We start from the raw sequence: 20,676 nt of genomic DNA on the forward strand, positions 1-20,676 counted from the left end.
ATAGTGCTCTGCACACGCACTTGCAAATTGTAAACTGTCAAAATAATGCATAGCCCAGCCTACAGATCTGCAAACCACTCGTAAATAATGCGATACCTTTTATGTCCAGAGAGGCAAACAACTCGTAAATTCTCAAAATAATAATCCATCTAAAAGACTGCAAACGTGCTTGCTAATCGTCAACTGTAGAAATCATGCACCAGTCCTTATTTAAACAATTGGAGGAAGCACCCCCATCCAGTGTGTTTGCCACGAGGTCCGGACTCCAACTGACCTAGTACACAGTACCACTACTAGAAGGCCCTCTCGTCCATTCTGTGATGTAAGCCAAGATGGCAACCATGACATCAGCTGATGACGCAAGTACCGTTATCCAAGATGGTGGTGTGTTCACCATGAGGTCTGGACCTAGTACACAGTACCACCACCAGACAGTGCTGTCGTCGTTTCGTGACATAATCGAAGATGGTGGTCTGGAGGGGGAAAACGGAGTGAAAATGACTCAGCCTGCACTGGGCTGCTGGAGAGAGTAAGGAAGGAGTGTACTTTATTTATTTTGGAACAATTTATTTAGGGATAGAGTATATTTATCACACTGATACAAAACACATGCTTGGGGTCACGCCACACAGCCCAAAGCTCTGTAAACTACTCCTAAATAATGCTCTGCAGAAACGCAAAAAACTCCTAATTTACCAAAAGTAATTTCAGTACAGACATGCAGACTCCTCCTAAATAATGCAGTACACTGATATGTAGACACTCTGAGTACTCGTAAAATGTCCAAATAATGCATAGCACAGCCTACAGACCACATGGCAAAATAGTGCAACAGACATGCATACAACATATGCAGACACCGCCTGCTGCCCAGCTGTCCATTGGACCACACAGAAGGCTACTGCACACGCTCTCAGAAATCGGGTTGCACCGCCACACCCTGCAAAGTGACTCACAGATGCCCATTCGGGTCCCGCATGCATGAGGTGGCGACATCCCTTTCATACTTGGTACCTGAGAAATTCCTTTAAAAATACGTGATCACCTAGCCGCCGTTGATGACGCAAACAGATGGGGGCAAAGATTTACTTACAGAGTGCAGACACTCCAAGCTGCACCACGTGCACGTGTGTTCACTGCTACTCTCCGTCTACCTGCGGTCCGGTGAAGATGCTGCAGAAATCCATTCCATAATAGCACAAGCTGCTTTCTCCCTAGCAATTGTAGCAGACCATGCATGATGTGTGTCTGATGCATCGCTGCACGTAGCTACATACCACTGCAAGTGCATCTAGCAATGTTCTCAATGTTACACTAAAGCCATATGGCTATCTAAAATAATAACCAAGTTGAACTCTAGTAAATCGCATAGTGTCCCAGAGATACTTAACGTGCACTTTTGGAGGAGTTTTCAAGATGTCTCAGCTTGTATGCACAGAAATTCTTACCCTAACAGAACTGTGATCAGATGTGAACAGCGGACACTATCCGTCTCTGGAAAGCTATATTGCGCTCACATCACGCAGAGCAAATGTTTTACGGAAGTAGCTTATTCGTTTTACTCTTCGGTAACATACTTTATCGTAGGGAAACCAGGAAGAAGGATTTATGTCATGCGCTTGAAATATATTTCTTACACTGGAATATTAACAGCGCGACATTCCATATGACTGATAGGTCGGAAACGAAGGCGATATAAATTATAGCCCGTTTTAAGTGCAGAACATTGTGGCCTTAGTAGTGCGTCTGTTTATGTCCTCTCTTACCAATACCTTCCAGGTACCGATCCGAGACTCTAGAACAATACTTAGTGTTGATAGCTTGGTTGATTTACATAAAAATGCTTCGAACTCCATCCGTCTGGAGCTCCATCGCGCATAAAAATCATTCATTTCTTGTTCTTCTTAACTGTCTGCTATTACATCAGGACACTTTGAAATCTGTTACTATACATCGATGAGGAGTGCTAAGCTCCTAGACATGGGCGCATCGCGAGAAATCTCATGCATTTGGATGGGTGAGGACTCCGAGAGTTCCATTCATTCACGAGACGTGGAATGTAGTGGTCTTTTTCTGGTTGGTTGCGGATTAATTCAGTAACGGTGCTGCAGGCTGCGTTGGTCAATGACAGTGTGAGGAGGGTATTTCTAAGTTCACCCTAAGACAGCGAGAATACTCTGTGACTCCCATATGCGTAGAGATTGATCATAAATTAAGCACTATGCTCGAGGTGTTAGAAATATGTGGAGTGCTGTCTGGTATACTTTGATGATTTATGTGTTCGAGAATTAAACAATGAATGGACATACTGCACAGTCATCTGTCCACGTTCGCAATGATACTCGCAAAGTGGAGCATTGGCGGTTTAGCTATGATACTGAAATTGAGAAACATGCTGTCACATCATTGGTTGGTGTTGAAATTACTGTAAAACTGTTCGCACTATCAACTGTGATGCTTATTATTAGAGTATATTGATGGTCTCTTTTCCATAGCAGGTGTGCACTGGCACGATGTTGGTTACCACATGATTGACTGATATCACTTGTTTGAGTTGGGGAAGGAGTTTTGGTGGATGGACAGCAGCTTCTGGGGTCGAAAGCACCAAGACACTGATCGCTTACATGACTGAAATATGATGAATCAGTCGAAACGGAATGTGGAATCATCAACTATTCTGTGACTACGACAGATGAGTTTAAATGTAGTTTGGAGACGTACGCCAATGCCATAAAACTCTTCCAGTTTGTTTATGTTGTAACTCTCTTTCATTTAAAATCATCCAGTGTTTGTGGCGTGTTATGGTAGCTACAGTAACAATTTGATTTACATTGTGCATTGTCTAGTTTTCCGCATGAGATCGTAGATCAGAGCATCTTAATGTCAGTTTAGGATCTGACATAGATATCGAAGTCGTTGCACAAAACCAAAATGTATGGCAGTCTACAAAGCGTGTTGGAAAACAATGTTTCAAACAACAACACAGGCTCACAGGGAGTATCTCTTGCGACATACAGTAGAGTCTGTGGGATATGGCCATCCTCCTATAGTAAAGATGATGGAACCTTAAACTGCTCTCTGCACTGGAGCAAAAGCTGTATATTTAATAGGATCGTCCTGCATCGGTAACATCAGCAGTTTGATAGGTAAATTCGACGATGGATAGAGTGTCCCATTAGGAAAGCTATTCTGGGAAGCATCACAACTCTCTCTCTGCACCGGACCCATATCGCAGCTATGCGTCATCGTGCTAGCAACGATGCCTAGGTGAGTTCTACATCGGATGAAATTAGTGGAGCTTTTATAGTTGTTGTCTGCTTCAGATTGCAGTATCTGTATCTAGTTTGGAGGCACACCACAATGCTCGCATTTCCACCAAATGATCAAAACACGCTCCTGTTGCACTAATTCAGCTCGTTCTGTTTCTACACGGGTTGCAGAAGGTGGCTGATATATCTTTCTCCGACTTCTGCTCATTTCCAAGTTAAATTGGAACAATCACATGCGCAAAGCTGTAGAAATGGGAGCAGTTGCAAGATGTGTAGGGGTTGACTAAAACCATGTTGGAATTTTACTGTACCAGACAGGTTCGAGAAAGGTGACTCGTTTCGAGATATGAGAGTGCCAGAAATATGATTCACTTGTGGGTGTGATCCGACACATGTATGTGGTTGAATGGAAAGACTTGATTCCAAATAATGGACATCATTTCTAGCAGATAGTGTAAAACTAGAGATCTAAAAAGCTAGTGTACATTTCCTTATGACCTCAATCAGCACATCATCTACTACCACTGTTTCTGTTCCTCCTCAATCAGTCATCGCCTATAGCTCAGTGGATATGTCACAGAACCTATGATATAGTATCGAGTCAGAATACGTTGCAAGTACTATAGAAATACCTAGCTGGGACAGTGTGAGGGAGTCGCAAATACCGCTTACATACCACGTCCCTTAGCCGAATCACTTTCAAAATTCAGCGATTTTATAACGAGATTACATCGTGAGCTACGTGTAACTGAAGTGCTTGTCTGATAATATACACTCCAGCGATCACTGTCTTGGTATTTGTTAGTATAGAAAAACCACCTCATTCAGAGATAAGGTCATACCTTGATTTATAAAGCCAGTATAGCTTTAAACATGGATACTTGTGTGCACCTGTAGAACGATGACCTCTTGTGACAGTAACATAGAGTAGTTGTTGGGATCGAGATTTTTAACATTGGGCCAATTGCGTCTCTCTTTCTAGTACACGGTGGTGGCACTCACGAGAAAAACTTGTGAGACATGTCCACCCATGGTTGATTTTCCGTCAGTATTATTTCCTATCGCCAGCGAGCAGTCATTGAAGAAGTATTATACTTACTAATAGGGGGAGTGTGATATGTTTGCATTTGAGCATCAGGCTTATAAAGTATATGATTGAGCTCTGACATGTGCAAAGGAAATGACTATGTCCAGTCATAAGGAAGGTATGGATTTGACGTGGAGTGCTGTGATAGCATGGGAAGAGTATGTCAAGCCATAAGAGTGGTACTGATATTTCTATTTCCAGAGCCACAGCCGTCAACAGAGCATATTTCCGATACTTCGCACATTGTTGAATGTCGTTCAACAGAGACTACGATCATAAAATTTTGTTGTAAATACTGGGGTAAAATATATAGGTGACCGATTTCTTAGCGTAAACATTCTACCTGTGTGTGCTAGGCATGCAGCCCCGGTGACCTGCGCGGGAGTGATTCACATTTCCTGTTGATGGTAGGAGCTGTCAGAATGGAGAGGTCTGTTGCAGTGTAGGAATGTAGATGAATTAACGTATTGTCCTTTAGATTTCCGAACAGTGAACTAATACTTAGTATGTGTTGGATAGCTTTCGTAATCGCGTGGAAATTTGAGGAGACTGAATATGGAGGTGCATTTGCGCTGGAGCCTCCCATGTCAACTGTTTGGTTGACTGCTTCTGCACATTTCGCGCCTCTATTTAGTTGAGAGAAGATAGATTGTGGCATGTGCATCTAGCAGATGGAAGACACTTTTGCAAGTTCTCTAGATATGAGAAACATCTTAGTTGACCTTGTAAATTATAGGGATGATTCGAATCTGTTACATCGCCGAGATTGGTATTCACAAGAGGAAATACCATTTTTCGTTGTTAGTTTCTAGTTCGTCAGTGGTCTAGAGCACGCTCCACCTAGCCAAAGGTTCGAGTTTGTATAGAAATAATTCCCAGTCTACAAATCTTCGCGTGGCGATCTGTAGGATACTGCCATGTTCTTGCAATCCCAGAGTCTGGAGATGGGTGTAGAAATGCGAGCAAGTAGGCAGGTGCGGACCAGAAACAGTAACGCGTTTGTACCGAGGGGCAGGGGGGGGGGGGGAGGGCAGTCTTTGCACAACAGTTCTGAGAGTGACTTCGATCCACTGACGACTTTCTGATGTAATAGGGATGATTTTGTATTGTGGAGGATATGAATTGTATGTTTACTACATCGACACGGTACAAAATGATGTATTCTACATCTACATCTACATTTATACTCCGCAAGCCACCCAAAGGTGTGTGGCGGAGGGCACTTTACGTGCCACTGTCATTACCTCCCTTTCCTGTTCCAGTCGTGTATGGTTCGCAGGAATAACGACTGCCGGAAAGCCTCCATGCGCGCTCTAATCTCTCTAATTTTACATTCTTGATTTCTTTGGGAAGTATAAGTAGGGGGAAGCAATATATTCGATACCTCATCCAGAAACGCACCATCTCGAAACCTGGACAGCAAGCTACACCGTGATGCAGAGCGCCTCTCCTGCAGACTCTGCGACTTGAGTTTGCTAAACATCTCTGTAACGCTATCACGCTTACCAAATAACCATGTAACGAAACGCGCAACTCTTCTTTGTATCTTCTCTATCTCCTCTGTCAACCCGGCCTGGTACGGATCCCACACTGATGAGCAACACTCAAGTATAGGTCGAACAAGTGTTTTGTAAGCTGATGCTGAGCTGATGCTGATGGACTACATTTTTTAAGGACTCTCCCAAAGAATCTCAACTTGGCACTTGCCTTACCAACAATTAATTTTATATGATCATTCCACTTCAAATCGTTCCGTACACATACTCCCAGATATTTTACAGAAGTAACTGCTACCAGTGTTTGTTCCACTATCATATAATCATACAATAAAGGATCCTTCTTTCTATGTATTCGCAATGGATTACATTTGTCTATGTTAAGGGCCAGTTGCCACTCCCTGCACCAAGTGCCTATCCGCTGCAGGTCTTCCTGCATTTCGCTGCAATTTTCTAATTGTGCAACTTCTCTTTATACTACAGCATCATCTGCGAAAAGCCGCATGGGTTGGAAATCTGTTTTAAGCTCTAATGTTCAACCTCCTGTCCTAGGTGGGAGAGCAGTGAAATTGAGTAAGAGTCTGTCCATATTTTATGATATGTATGGCAGTTTGCAACTTTTAGTTGTCGGTGAAATATGGCGATCAATGTAAAATAGTTTATTGAGGCTGAAAGTCATGTCTGTAGAAAGAAAGAGAAGGCAGACGGTGCTTCCCTATGACTGAGGAGAATCGTGACATATAGCCGGTGTGAGTGTAGGCATATCATCATTTTTCTGTTGCTGTACAGATATAAAAGATAACTGCACTGTTTGTGTAAAATGTGCATATATTCCATTGTATAGTTACTGTGGCCTATGTTGTGTAAAATGTGTATATATTGCATTGTAAAATTACTGTAGTTTATGTTGCGGCATGACTAGAGAAGACGACTGTGTGTCCTACCATGAGGGACGTATAGATGCAGCACATCGGTAACTTTGAGGGTATGAGAGCTTTTTACATGTGTGCTATAGATACTGAGATTCGTTCCCGAAGCACAGCCGTCAAGAGAAGACATTACCTGTACATCGACGGATGTCAGACTGTAGCAGCAATCGTAATATTTAATTGTAGTTACACTGGTAAATATGTTGCAGGCTTCCAATATTCTTGTGAGTCTCATATGTATTTGATGATCTGTAGACAACTTTGCGGGCTTAACTGTCAATACAATTTAGCGATCCGTGCAACATAATTTAACTGCTGAAAGTCTAGTCTGCAGAAAGAAAGAAAAGGTGGATGGTGGTTCGTTACAGGTGGTATCAGTAACTCGGCAGGTAAATTCGATATGAGCCAATGATAATGCTCAATTCATTCACAAGGCATCCTTTGTGCTGGGATATAGAAGGCTCTACCTTACAGTGGGAACGTTTGTGTGTGTTGAAAGCAGGAAGGGTAACACGTTTACAATTACAATTGTAAATAGCAAGTGCATGTGCAGAGGATTATACATGAGTTATTTAAGAGTAGTTTGCAGGTCTGTATTCTGTGTGGCATGTCAGAGCGTGTGTCCTGTATGACTGTGATAAATATACTCCATCCCTAAATAAATTGTCTCAAAATAAATAAATAAAGCACACTCCTTCCTCTCTCCACCAGCCCAGTGTAGGCTGAGTCTTTTCCCATCAGTCCCTAGGACGAGGTGGTGATCGGGTGGCTTAGGTTAGTGGAGGTGAGCTTTATTTCCCGCAATTTTCTTAGGTTGGTAGAGAAGCCCCAAGTGGCCTTTCTTTACCGCCAAAATTCAGACTTGGCGCCAGTTCCTAGGAAGAGGTGGCAGTCGGGTGACTTGGGTTGGTGGAGGTAGCTCAAGTGACCTATCTTCCCGCGATTTTCTGAGGTTGGTAGGGGTAATCGTGGTGCGATGCATTGTCCTGATGGAATTTGAACTTCTCGCCAGATGGGGTGTGGCATGGGGGTGCGGCACTTTCCCGCCATCTTGGATAAACGTACTTCCGTCATCGTAATTTCTTTGCATAGCTACCGAAACAGCTATTTATGAAGTTAAATTACGTCTTACTTCAAATGGCTCTGAGCACTATGGGACTCAACAGCTGAGGACATTAGTCCCCTAGAACTTAGAACTAGTTAAACCTAACCAACCTAAGGACATCACAAACATCAATGCCCGAGGCAGGATTCGAACCTGCGACCGGAGCGGTCTTACGGTTCCAGAATGCAGCGCCTTTAACCGCACGGCCACTTCGGCCGGCTTACGTCTTACTGATACGTTATGGATGATTGATTATAATTTATTATGATTACTTACCTGCTACAAATTTGTACGCACCGCTCATGTTATGTTATGTAATTATTCAAACAATCCACGAAACTCTTTGAAACAATACAGCACACAACCAGAAAAATATGTCAGAAAAACATTCATACGTATTACCTGGCTACGATAACTTGACGATTGCGTTTTGCTGACGCAAGCAGAGAAAATCGGCACTAGCTGAAAGATATTCATTTGTCTCCGAACGCTGCCAACGTTCAGTTGCCTGTAGAAGCGAAGTGGTACTGTACACATTGTTAAGAGAATGGTGTTAGCAGTGTTGCAGGCAGTAGACGCTGCCTTCCGTTTACCAGCCCTCTCCCCTCGACAGCTTTATCTGGGGTAGGGCCGTTCCCAGCAATCATCGCGCAAATTGTCAAGTTATCGTAACTAGAATGTATTAGAAATTGTGGGCGTAATCAAGCGAATCGGGTTTTCTTTTGTTTTTGGAGTGAATACTGGCGGACTTCCCAGTTTGTATCGCCGCTCTGTACCAGTGTCTATCGAACGCAATGTCGCCACGCAGCATATGCCTACAACAGCAGAACCCCGCTTCGGATCCCACGGCGGCCGCGCCGCGCTCGTGCAGTCTGTTCTTCGGTCGCAAACATTTTGTGAACGGTAATGTCACTCGTTCCCGCACCGGAACCAAACGCGACTACGAAAGTTGTACAAAAATTTATGTAAGTGATGAAAAAGAGTACATGTTGAACTGTTGGTGTGGACCTAATAACGCTTAGGTACATATGTACGAAGTTTTTAATTTCTGTAAGACATAAAGAAAATTCGCCCCAAATTTGTCGCCCCTAAAACCTGTCGCCCTAGTCTCCAGCCTACTCAGCCTGCTGATAAATCCGCCACTAACGCAACTTGAAGAAAACAACATAACAAAACGTGAGGAACAATCTTATTTAACTCTGTAACGACTCAGCGACCTTACAGCACAACTCGCGGCCTATGACAGCACTTACAGTCTGAAAGAAAGAATGTTGAGTGCAGCTTACAAAGTGAAGATGACTTCATGATGGTAGTGCATCCAGCAGATTACGACAGAAACAGAGGGCAATAATAATGAATTGGGTGGACAAGAATCTTTAAGACGCTTTGTGAATTGTAACAAATAATTGTTTTGTGTATGAAGTAATTATTTTGACCCAATATATACACCAGTAATAAATAACCAATAATGTTTCGTAATATCTATTGTTAAAAACATAGTAATGTTACATTGCGTAATTTTATGTTTCGGACACGAAACAAAGAGTTCCATATTTTCATTGCCGAACTGCCGTCACACTGCAACCTTAGAAGTACAAAGATTGCTAAAATCGTTTCTCAATCACTGCAGCTCATGCAAAATTAATTCTGTTTAGCTGTACAATGAGTTATGAAATCGTATTTCGACCTTTCTAGGTGTTTCCATGGACATAATAAAATGATTTGTAAATTTTTCACACTTATATGGTTCTAAATGTAAATATAGGAAAACATTTTATGAAGTCTAAGACAGCGAAAGTTATTAGAATCAAAATGCTACATCGAGCATTCATTGTTCGGAGATGGCAGGAAATTTTCAAAGTTTAATGATTACTAAAATCATATATAAATATAACAATGGGACACATTTAAATTCCCTTAGTCTCTCTGAAATAAAGCAAAGAAACCTATTTTTCTCTTCGGTCTCTTGAATTCCAGAACACTGTATTGTGTGACCAATATTCACTAGCTCAACTGTCCATTGGACTTGAACACTCCTTTTTGACAGATTGTTTCACCTATTCTCTCTTTACAATATGTATGTATAACCATTCAGGTCTGATGTTTACTCTAAAATATTTTCAAACAATAAAAGTGCTGCTTTAGTGTCACTTATCACATTCGTCTACTGTTATTGTCGGTAGGTGACTGCGTTCCACCTTGCAACGCTACAAGTCAAGTAAAAACATGATGCTGCCTGAAACTGGTCGCTATTTTCTTTTATACACTTTCTGTCTGCAACCTCAACCTCCTACTAGTGTGATTGGGGCCACTAGTGTGTATATATACACCTCCCGACAGTCGGGGAGGAATATCACATTCTCAGATTCTGAAATCACAGTTCGTAACTTTTGTGTTGTTATAAGAGTATTAAATATTTCAGTGTTTTATTTACTTAATAATGCGTCACATTACTTAAGAGATACAAACGTGGACGTATTCGAACCTTTTACACGCAACATGCAGAAAGAGAGAGGTGTGCTTCACCCGACCTGAGAAGAACGCAGCATTGGTGGAGATATTAGGAGGCAAGTTTAAGAAATCAAGCTTTCGAACTCCTGCTAAGCATTTAAACAACTGTTAAATAAGAATAGACATGACTGTAACGATATATTTATGTGAAAAATCAACATAATATATTTTTGTAGGAGTATGAAAACACACGGAATAAATTTGTTAAAGAAACAGAGCAGTGACTAAAATAACCATTGAGAGCACTCCTCTGTGGACCAGGGTGGCGGAACTAAAGCCACAGAAGACATCCTTGTCGCTAGATAGAACTGATCGAGGCAGAATAGCCCTACTGCAGGACTCTGGCGCCCCTGTGTCACGTGACGGGACCACCAGCAGTCGCAAGTGCGCCACACTGTACTCCCATAATCTCCAGCTACACTTACGAGCGTTTAATTCTCGTTTCATTTAGAAATTACTAGCACAGAATGCCTCAAACTTAAAGTGGAAGAGAAGCACACAAAAAAGGAGAATGTATGAAATGTTAGTTGTGCATTGTTGTAATGGAAAATTTATTTTTTTGTGTTTGTTTGGACGAAACTAGTTATTGGTGCTAAGTATATACCTTCCCATTACTCTACGCACATTAACGTGAAGAACCATAATATATATATATATATCGTTCTTCTACAAGTAAAACTAAAGAAAAAAGTTCATATAAACATAGGTCCGCAAATGTTTAGTTATGCAGTTATGGCTAATAAAGATTTTGCCTGAAATTTAGCAACTTCGCTAATTTGAAGCCATCGCAGAACTGTACGAGGCTAAAGTAAAGTACGATATCCATTTATTTTGTTGTTACTGGTATGGTGAATCTAATAAAACACGTCCCAGACGTGTATCTGCAGTAGTTTTCCAGAACATCCAGAAAAGCGAAGATTATTATACAAGTAAATTTGTTTACTTTCCATTAAGAATGTAGAAACGTTTATGTCATTGTTGGCAATTGTTAGTGAGTTGTTTTGTCGCTTCCTAACCTTGAAACGAGTTAGTTTTCTGTATTGTTCAGCGAAAGAACATAGTAACAACAGTATATTTAAGTGAAACCAAGTAGTACCGGTTGTAGTTTGTAGATTATGTATGAAATAGAGATGCCTTTCAAATTTACGTCAGAGGATTACGCCGATATGGCGTTTATTTGTGGCAAATGTGATGGTAATGCTATGGCTACAGTTAACGAATATCGCCTACGTTATCGAACTCGGAAGATTCCGAATGCAAGAACCATTAGTGGAATATTTCGAATGTTACGGAGGAAGGTTCTCTCCCTAGCGTTCATAATCAGTAAGAACCCTCGATACGTGAAGACGATGATACTATTTATGCTGTAGCCCGGATACCAGTACACAACGTATCTCTCAACGATTAGGCATTTCACAATCTAAGGTACGGCGTACACTGAAGTACAATAATCTGTACCCTTACCATAAACAAAAAGTGCATCATTTACATCCGGGAGATCCTGCCTTCGCTTGGAGTTGTGCAACTGGTTAAATACTAATCATCAGTTACACAAATACATTTTATTTACTGATGAGACTCAGTTCACTCGAGATGATATAAACAGTTTACATAACGAGCAAGTATGCTCTGAAGCGAACCCACATGCAACAGTGCAACGCAGTTTCCAGCAGCGATTTAAGCATAACTGTGTGGTGTGGTATAAACAACACACACTCTATTGGACCATTTATTTTCCCAGGACGCCCTACTGGCGAGGCGTACTTACAATTCTTTCAAGAAGAAATGCCCCGCTTGCTCGAAAATGTTACACTTGTTACGCGATTGTAAATGTATTTTCAACATGACGGCGCCCCCCCCCCCCCCCCATTTCACAAACGCCGTTACTATACATTTAAATGAACATTTTCCCCAGAAATGGATTGGTCGTGGTGCTATATGTCTGTGGCCACCCAAATCGCCCGATTTAACCCCAATGGATTTTTGTGTATGGGGATGGATGAAAGACGTAGTTTATGACGACAAACTCAATACACGTCAGGCATTACTTGCTCGTTGGAAAATGAAGACATCAGAGTCCTCCTGAAGTTGTGAAAAAAAGTCAGTGCTGCCTACTTTTACCTTAGGTGAGTCTCTTTCGTGCTCAATAATGTGAACAAGTAAAGAAAAGAATAACAGCTGCCATTACTTCTGTAAAAGTAGATACATTAAGTTTATGACATATTTAGCTGTCGTCTAGATGTTGTCTGTGCTGCTGCTGGTGGACATACAGAGCATTTGTAACAGCATAGCTAGAAATTTAAGATTTTGAGTATTTTGCTTTTCATGCCATGGTTGCAGTATGTTTCTATCAATAAATGTGGAGTTTTGAAATCGGGTCGTTCTTTGTGAGACACTCGGTACTAAATTCCGTTTTCCGAAAATCTTTCATTGAGGAAGATCGAACTACAATTTCTCCTGTCAGTCGTTGCACGAACACTAAAATCATAGATACTGAGACAGAATTCTGCCATTGCTGGCCGTTTCCTTCTCACGTTTTCCCGCAGGCGCCGCAGCAGGTCCCGATAGTACCATTGATTAACAGTTTGTCCCTTTGGCACGAATTCATGATGAACTAATCCTTCAAAGTCAAAGAGAACTATCAGCATGGCTTTGACATTTGACCTGACTCGACGATAGTTTTTTGGTCTTGGAGAACTTTTCCCGTCCCATTGTGAAGATTGAGCCTTGGTTTCACCTTCATAGCCATAGACCCACAACTCATCACCAGTTATGATTCTCGTAAGGGACATCTCGTTGTCATTACCGCAATCCAAAGCCTCTTCACATACTGCAGGACTGAAGTCTTTCTGGTCTTGACTTACGAGCCATGGGACGAACTTGGCGCAACACGATGCATTCCAAAATGCTGTGTTAGCATTTCAAGACATGGTCCTACTGAAATTTTACAGTCTTCTGCAACGTCTCTGACTGTCAGTCTTCGATTGACATTCCTGAGATGAGAATCGTTGGTAGACGCCTAAGGGCGTCCTGAACGAGGTGATCTCTAACATTCGTCCGGCCGTTTTTAAACCGTTGTGAACAATTCGTAACATCGAGTACGACTAAAGCTCTCATCACCGTAGGCTTCCTGCATCATTCGGTGTGTATGCGTGAATGTTTCTTTAGTTTCAAGCAAAATTTAATGCAGGCGCGAAATTCGCAAACTGTGTGACACAATGTTCTACCCAATAGAGCACTGAACAATACAGTAACATACATACAACAATGAAACTTTCAGCAGTTACGCTTTAAACACAGTAGTGTACATGGATGGCAACCGCACTTCGCTCTAATACACCATTGGCGCGAAATTACGAATGTTCTGGAATTTTTCTAACAGATCTCGTACACTATATGTTGCCTAATAGCACTCTCGTCAAAGTTGCCTGTTTCACTCTCATGACACTATCTGTTCTTTAATTTCCCAGGCGTGACAATAACAGGTGTCCCAGCTGAATCGGCAGTATCTTTATCGTTTGTGACTGTCTTCTCGGTCGCTGTAGAGATATTCAATTCTTCTGCCACCCTGTCAGTCACTTTATTCAGTGGTATCAAAGGCTCACCATTCTTAATTTCCCTTTGCAAGAAAACACATAATCTATATACAAATTCATGAGCTTGTGATTTCAGCGTAGCTCCTTTTCCAAAAATCCTCTTCTCTGCAGTACAGGAAGCCATTTTCCACAGACGCAACAAGAAACTGACACAATTAGCGGAATGCACTGGTACAAACACAAACCTGAACGAAGCACGTGGCACCAATAACAAAGCAGGGGTCGCCTAGCACTACAGCAACACTGGGGCGTTACCATGGTAACGTATACAAAATCTGATTGGCCGTCGTGGACGCACGAAGCATGTGCGCCAAGGCCACTTCACCTGTCAGTTCTCTTCTTCCGCAGTGCAGAGCATAGCAAAAGTTTTAAGATTGTTGAAACCGAGTTTATATTGGTTACAATCGCATGTAAGACAGAAATGATGTGGCAGTTTTACAGAACAACTGCTGTTGTCTGCGAGACTTTTAACTATTTCCACATTTTCTTTGCTGTGTGAAGCATTAGAGGGTAGCATTCTGGAACATACGTACACAGCATAACTAAATCGATGCGAGTTTAGTTACAATTAGCACCAGAAGCAACACCAGCCATCACACACAGAGCTGTTATTATGCACATGAGGTCATTCTTGGGTCACTGCAGCGACTAGCTGAGAAGGTTGAGAAGACCAACTTTGTGCATGGATTTTCAGCGTAGCTCACAATTTGCAGCATTGGCCCCAGAACTGATCGTGGCCATTTGGTCCTGAGTCAAATGGAAGCACTGAACCAGAGACTTCGAGCGTGCTGTGATAAGCTAGGCTGCGGCTTCTTGGAGTTGCACCACGGAGTTGAGAACTGTAGGGTCAACCTAAATGGGTCAGGTGTGCACTACACAACAGAGGCTGCTACTTAGGTAGCTGACTGTTTGTGGGGTGCACATAACGGTTTTTTAGGTTAGGCGAGTCTCCATCCAGTTCAGATAACGATAGCTGTAGGAAACCCCGAAGTATCAGTGTAACTTCGGAAGAAATGCCTCTCATAGGTGAGAGTACTAAAATCCTAGTGGTAAACTGGTGAAACATCTGCAACAAAGGGCAAGAGTTTGAAGTCCTCTGAACAATTTGCATTCTAAATTTGAATTGAGGTTAAAGCTATGAACTGATAAATGCTTGCTTAGTATAAACGATATCTAACTAGTATGATAATTATAATCACGTGCTTTTGTAGTTCGTTAATATGAAAGAGGCTGTTTCTCCACTCATGTGTTTCTGTTTTCAGCCATATCAACAACAGTAGATTCTCTCTGTAGTTAAAAACAAACAATTTAAAGCCATGTCAGATACGTCAGTTATTTAAGTTTAGTTACGTGCAAAACGTAAGTAAGCAGTGCTATGCTGAAGGCGTGTGAGAATCCCTTTTTGATGTTGACTAGATTCGCAGTAGGCAACTCATGGCAGTAGGCTATGCTTTCACCATGGGACGGTGAAGACAGCAATCCTGGGTTCACAGAAGTGCTCTAGCCTAAGGATGCAATTTTTACATTTTATTTGCATTGAGAATTAAGAGTCATTTTCCATGGCAAAAGCTCAAAATGGTTTCTAACTGAACTGACTCTTCCTACACATCACAATGAGAAAATTTAGAATTTCGGTTTACGCTAAACAGGTCAGGAGTCCACTACACGCAGGAGGCGACTACCCAGGTAGCCGGGTCTGTGAGGCGTGAACTGCGCGGTTTTTTAGGTTAGAGGGTCTCGGGGAAACACAAAAAGGGCTTCAGTCTCAAAGGGACAGGTCGACACAGGAAGAAATCAGATTTAGGAACCATCTGTACAACAGTTGCAAATTGTCGTAGCTGTGTTGGGAAAGTACCAGAGCTCCAAGCGCTAATAGAAAGCAGTGACGCTCAAATTGTCATAGGCACTGAAAGCTGGCTGAAGTCGGAGATAAGTTGAGCCGAAAGTTTTGCGAAGGACCCAACGTTGTTCGCTAAGGATAGGCTAAACACAGTTGGCGATGGTGTGTTTGTTTTATTTTACAGCGAAATTGAAGTAGGTAGGTATCGGCAGAGGTCATTCATGGCAGCCAGAATAAAATAATAATTGGATTCTTTTACCGACCTCCCAACTCAGATGACGCAATTCCTCAAAGTTTCAAAGAAAACTTGCGTCTAATTTCAAAACCCTATCCGACTCGTACAATTATAGTTGGTGGCGACTTTAATTTATCCACCATATGTTGTCGAAAATACACATTTAAATCCGGACGTACGCATAAAACATCATCAGAAAGTGTGCTAAACGCGATCTCTGAAAATTATTTCGAGCAGTTCGTTCATGAGCCCACTCGAATAGTAAACGGTTGTGAAATCACACTTGACCTCTTAATAACAAATAATCCTGAGCTAACAACGAGCATCAGAACGGATGCAGGGATTAGTGAACACAGGGTTGTCATAGCGAGACAGAGTACCGTAACTTCCAAATCCTCCAAACATAAATGAGAAATATATATATTCAAAAAAGCAGATAAAAATTCACTTGACGTCTTTCTGAGAGACAATTCCACTCATTCCAAATCAACACAGTAAGTGTAGAACAGACATGGCTTGAACTCGAACAAACAGCAGTTGAGAAATTTGTACCAAATAAATTAACAAACGACGGATCTGATCCCCTGTGGTGCACAAAACAGATCAGAACACTGTTGCAGAAACAACAAAAAAAAGCATTCCAAATTTAAAGTAACGTAAAATCCTCAAGATCGGTGATCTTTTACAGAAGCTCGATATTTTGTGGAGACTTAAATGCGATATGCTTATAATAATTTCCACAACGAAACTTTGTCTCGAAACCTGGCGGAAAATCCAAAGCGATTCTGGTCGTATATAAAATAAAGACATAAGCATTGCCTTCTCTGCGCGACAGCAATGGAAATACTGGCGATGACAGCGCTGCTGAAGCAGAGTTACTAGCCACAGCTTTCCGAATTTCCTTCATCAAAGTTGACGAAGTAAATATTACAGAACTCGAATCAAGAACAGTTGCCAACATGAGTAACTTAGAAATGGATATCCTTGGAGTGCTGAAGCAACTGCAGTCACTTAATAAAAGTAAGTCTTCCGGTCCAGACTGTATGGCAATTAGTTTCCTTTCAGAGTATGCTGCAGCAATAGCTCCATGCTTAACAATCACATTCAACGGCACGCTGGAGGAAAGATGCGTACCCAAAGACTGGAAAATTACACTAAATAGGATTAATGAAGTACATCGAGAAAGTTCAAAGAAGGGCAGCACGTTTTGTATTATCGAGAAATAGGGGAGAGACTGTCATGGACATGATACATGATTAAAATAACCGCGTTTCTCGTTGCGGTGGGATCTTCTCACGAAATTAGGAACACCAGCTTTCTCCTTCGAATGCGAAAATATTTTGTTTCAAAATATTATGTTGACGCCGACCTACATAGGGAAAAACGATCGTTATAATAAAATAAGGGAAATCAGAGTTCACACGTAAAGAAAGGTGTTCGTTTTTTCCACGAGTTATTCGACAGTGGATTAATGGACAATCATTGTGAAGGTGGTTCGATGTACCCTCTGCCAGGCACTTAAATGTGATTTACAGAATATCTGTGTAGCTATAATTGTATATGTAGCTTCAGAGAGACCGTAGAAAACTATGCGGGGAGGAGTATCTCTCCATTTGTTTATCTCTCTCCCTCCCCTTGTCTCCCTCCCTCTCTCTTTCTCTCTCTCTCTCCTCTGTCTTTTGCGAGCGCGCTTGTATGTATGTGTGTGGGTGCGTGCGCGCGCGTGTGTGTGTAATAAAACTGTCATATATCTTGTCTTATTATGTTACAGAAATCAATGATGTAGTTTTTTAATACTTCTGCTGCTGAACAAAATGACTTAATTTCACTGTTTTGTATGTTTACAGATGTTCCATGCAATGTTACATCAAACTGAAGGACAAACCTGTGGCTCTAATGTGGATTTTGTTTGTGTAAATGAAACGGCATTCGCATATTGCTTAAATGGCAATGTAGTCCCTGATTTTATACAGTCATGTAGCCCCTTGAACTGTTATGATAGCTGTATAAACATCTGCGCAGAGAGTGATGCAGACTGTGCTCCGGTAGCAACTGAAACGATTACAACAGAAATAACAACAGCGCCGACAACAACGACGACTGAGACTACCACAGAACTAACTACAGAAGAAAACCAGCACAACAGAAACAACAACTACAGAATTAACAACTACAACAATGCCGACATCAACGACGACAGAGACGACCACAGAACTAACTACAGAAGAAACCAGTACAACAGAAACAACCACCACAGAATTAACAACTACAACAATGCCGACATCAACGACGACAGAGACTACCACAGAATTGACTACAGAAGAAACCAGTTCAACAGAATTAACAACAACTAAGCAGACAACAACCGGTATCGCAACATCAACTGCTCCAACAGAAGCTCCACCTACTGAAGCGCCATTTACATGTGAATCAGCAGGAGAATTTAAGGATCTCGGGAACTGTAGCAATTTTTACCCCTGCATACCACTCTCTTCAGGAGATTTTGTATACATAATGTTTTCAAGCCCAGATGGTTCTCAGTTTGATTCTGTAACTAAGAAATGTTCTCAAAATGCAACGTGTATTACTCCATCATGTAATGACTTTGGATTCTACTGTCTCAGCACGTCGCAGGTTCAGTTATGTTGTGATACAGAGCCACCAAGTGGTGATGCTTTCACATGTCCTACAAACACCTACTGCAGTATGGATTGTCAATACCCATGCTGGACAGATATTCCTTGTACAACCACAGCACCTCCCTCAACATCAACAACAGCTTTACCTACATCAACAGTGACGCTACCACCAACTACTACTGCAGAACCGTTCGTTCGTTCAGAGACTGGACGGTTTCCTGATCCTGCTAACTGCAGTCTTTATTATGTCTGCTCTCCCAAGTCTTCAGGTGGCGTCTACACGATGCACTTTTCTTGTTCTCCACAGTCATTGTATAATCCCAGCACGCAACAATGTTCTTATACTTTTACATGTTCTACTGCAGAATTACTTGACAATAAAAGCAACACAGTCTCAACAATAGCCACTACAACATCACAGCCGTTTACTTGTGAAGAATCTGGACGTTTTGCTGATCCAGATGACTGCAAATCATACTACCTATGCTCACCAAAATCATCCGAGGGATTCTATCAGATACATTATCAGTGCCCTCCAACATCAGCTTACGATCAAAACACAGCCCAGTGCAGCGCATCGTCGAGTGTTAACTGTTAAGTTGCTCGTATGCGACACACAAATTTTTTTAAATTTCTGCTCATGTAGCTAAATAAATGTTTTTTGCATTATTCTTACCACTAATAATATTATTGTAGGAATCATCTGAGTATGGTATGTTCTTCTACGAAATAAAGTGTGTTATAGCAAGGGAGAAATAATATACTTACTACTACTTCATACTACAGTTCCTAAATGAGCTACAGAAAAGTCTTCCTGAGATGAGTACTAATCACAGAATATACCGTTAATGGCCGTTTCAGTTATTCAATATTACAGTTCCTATTCCGAAATTTAATGGTTCAAATATATGCCAAGAGGAACACGATACATTGGTCTGCAATTTTAATTATTTAACTCCTTTAAATATTATGAAGCGAAAGGCAAATTACAACGAAACTAATCACTTTAATAGGATCCTATAACGTCGCAGGTGGATACACAGATTTAAGATTTGATTTGAAATGTAGTTTGACATTGTTATCTAAGAACAGTAAACATTTTTGTCATAATTGTAAGAGAAACGAAGAATACAGCATATGCCGCTGCAGCCATTGAAATAAACGGACATTTTACTGTGACTTTGCCATAATGACTGCAAAACAACTACTATTACGAAAAACACTGAGTCGAATTTTCACATAAACTATTCATTTCCTTTACAGTTAGGCACTATAACAAAGACACAATTCTAACGATGAACGGAAACGAAGAAACAAAACAACAGTCCAATGAAGCCTCACAGAAAAACTACTCTTCAATACTCGTCTTCTCTGGTGCGTCCCTTGTCTCGTTGGTAGCAAAATGTTTAAATTCCCTATCAGCATCCCACATTCGGCCATCCTGACAATCATCCGACTCGGATGATGAATAGCCTGCTGGCCAGGCTGCATGCATTTGGCACAAGCTGCTGAAGTGCTGGGACCTTCTCAGTACAAATCGTAGGTAATATTTGTTTCAGCTTCCTCAATTTAGTGGGGATCAAATTTCTTGAAATTAATTGTTTTGATCCAACCTGTTTCTGTTTTATCGCCACAGCATTACCAGATTTATACCTGAATACTTCTTCCTATTTCTGTTGTAACTAACATTGTTTTCTTCTTGTCCCTTACTGGTTTGTAGCTAGCATTTTCCTTCCGTTCATTGCGGCTGTCCTCAAATGAATTAATAATTCCTTCTAGTAATTCTGTGATACGAAGCTCAGTCTGTGTGTGCATATTAACTCCTATCAAAAATTCAAATGGTATTTTCCCATTACTTCTGTGGTATGTTGAATGCATGGCATACTGAACTATTAATACCAGTTTGTACCAGTCGGCGATGATCGTAGCCAAAGTAGAATAAATCCTCTCAACCTCTTGTGAAATAAAG

The 20,676-nt window shown here is 41.4% G+C and overlaps 1 protein-coding gene across 2 annotated transcripts in view; it reads left to right on the forward strand.

The window, feature by feature from the left end:
- The window catches only part of LOC126253123 (uncharacterized), a 168,151-nt gene extending 148,808 nt beyond the window's left edge, over nt 1-19,343 (forward strand). For both annotated transcript variants that reach the window (XM_049954252.1, XM_049954251.1), the window contains one exon: nt 17,916-19,343. In XM_049954252.1, coding sequence (XP_049810209.1) covers nt 18,247-19,305 — 1,059 coding nt within the window. In that variant the 5' untranslated portion in view covers nt 17,916-18,246 and the 3' untranslated portion in view covers nt 19,306-19,343. The remainder of the gene's footprint in view (nt 1-17,915) is intronic.
- Nucleotides 19,344-20,676: the final 1,333 nt, after the last annotated feature.

Source organism: Schistocerca nitens, chromosome 4 (genome assembly GCF_023898315.1).
Source record: "Schistocerca nitens isolate TAMUIC-IGC-003100 chromosome 4, iqSchNite1.1, whole genome shotgun sequence".
Lineage (NCBI taxonomy): Eukaryota > Metazoa > Arthropoda > Insecta > Orthoptera > Acrididae > Schistocerca > Schistocerca nitens.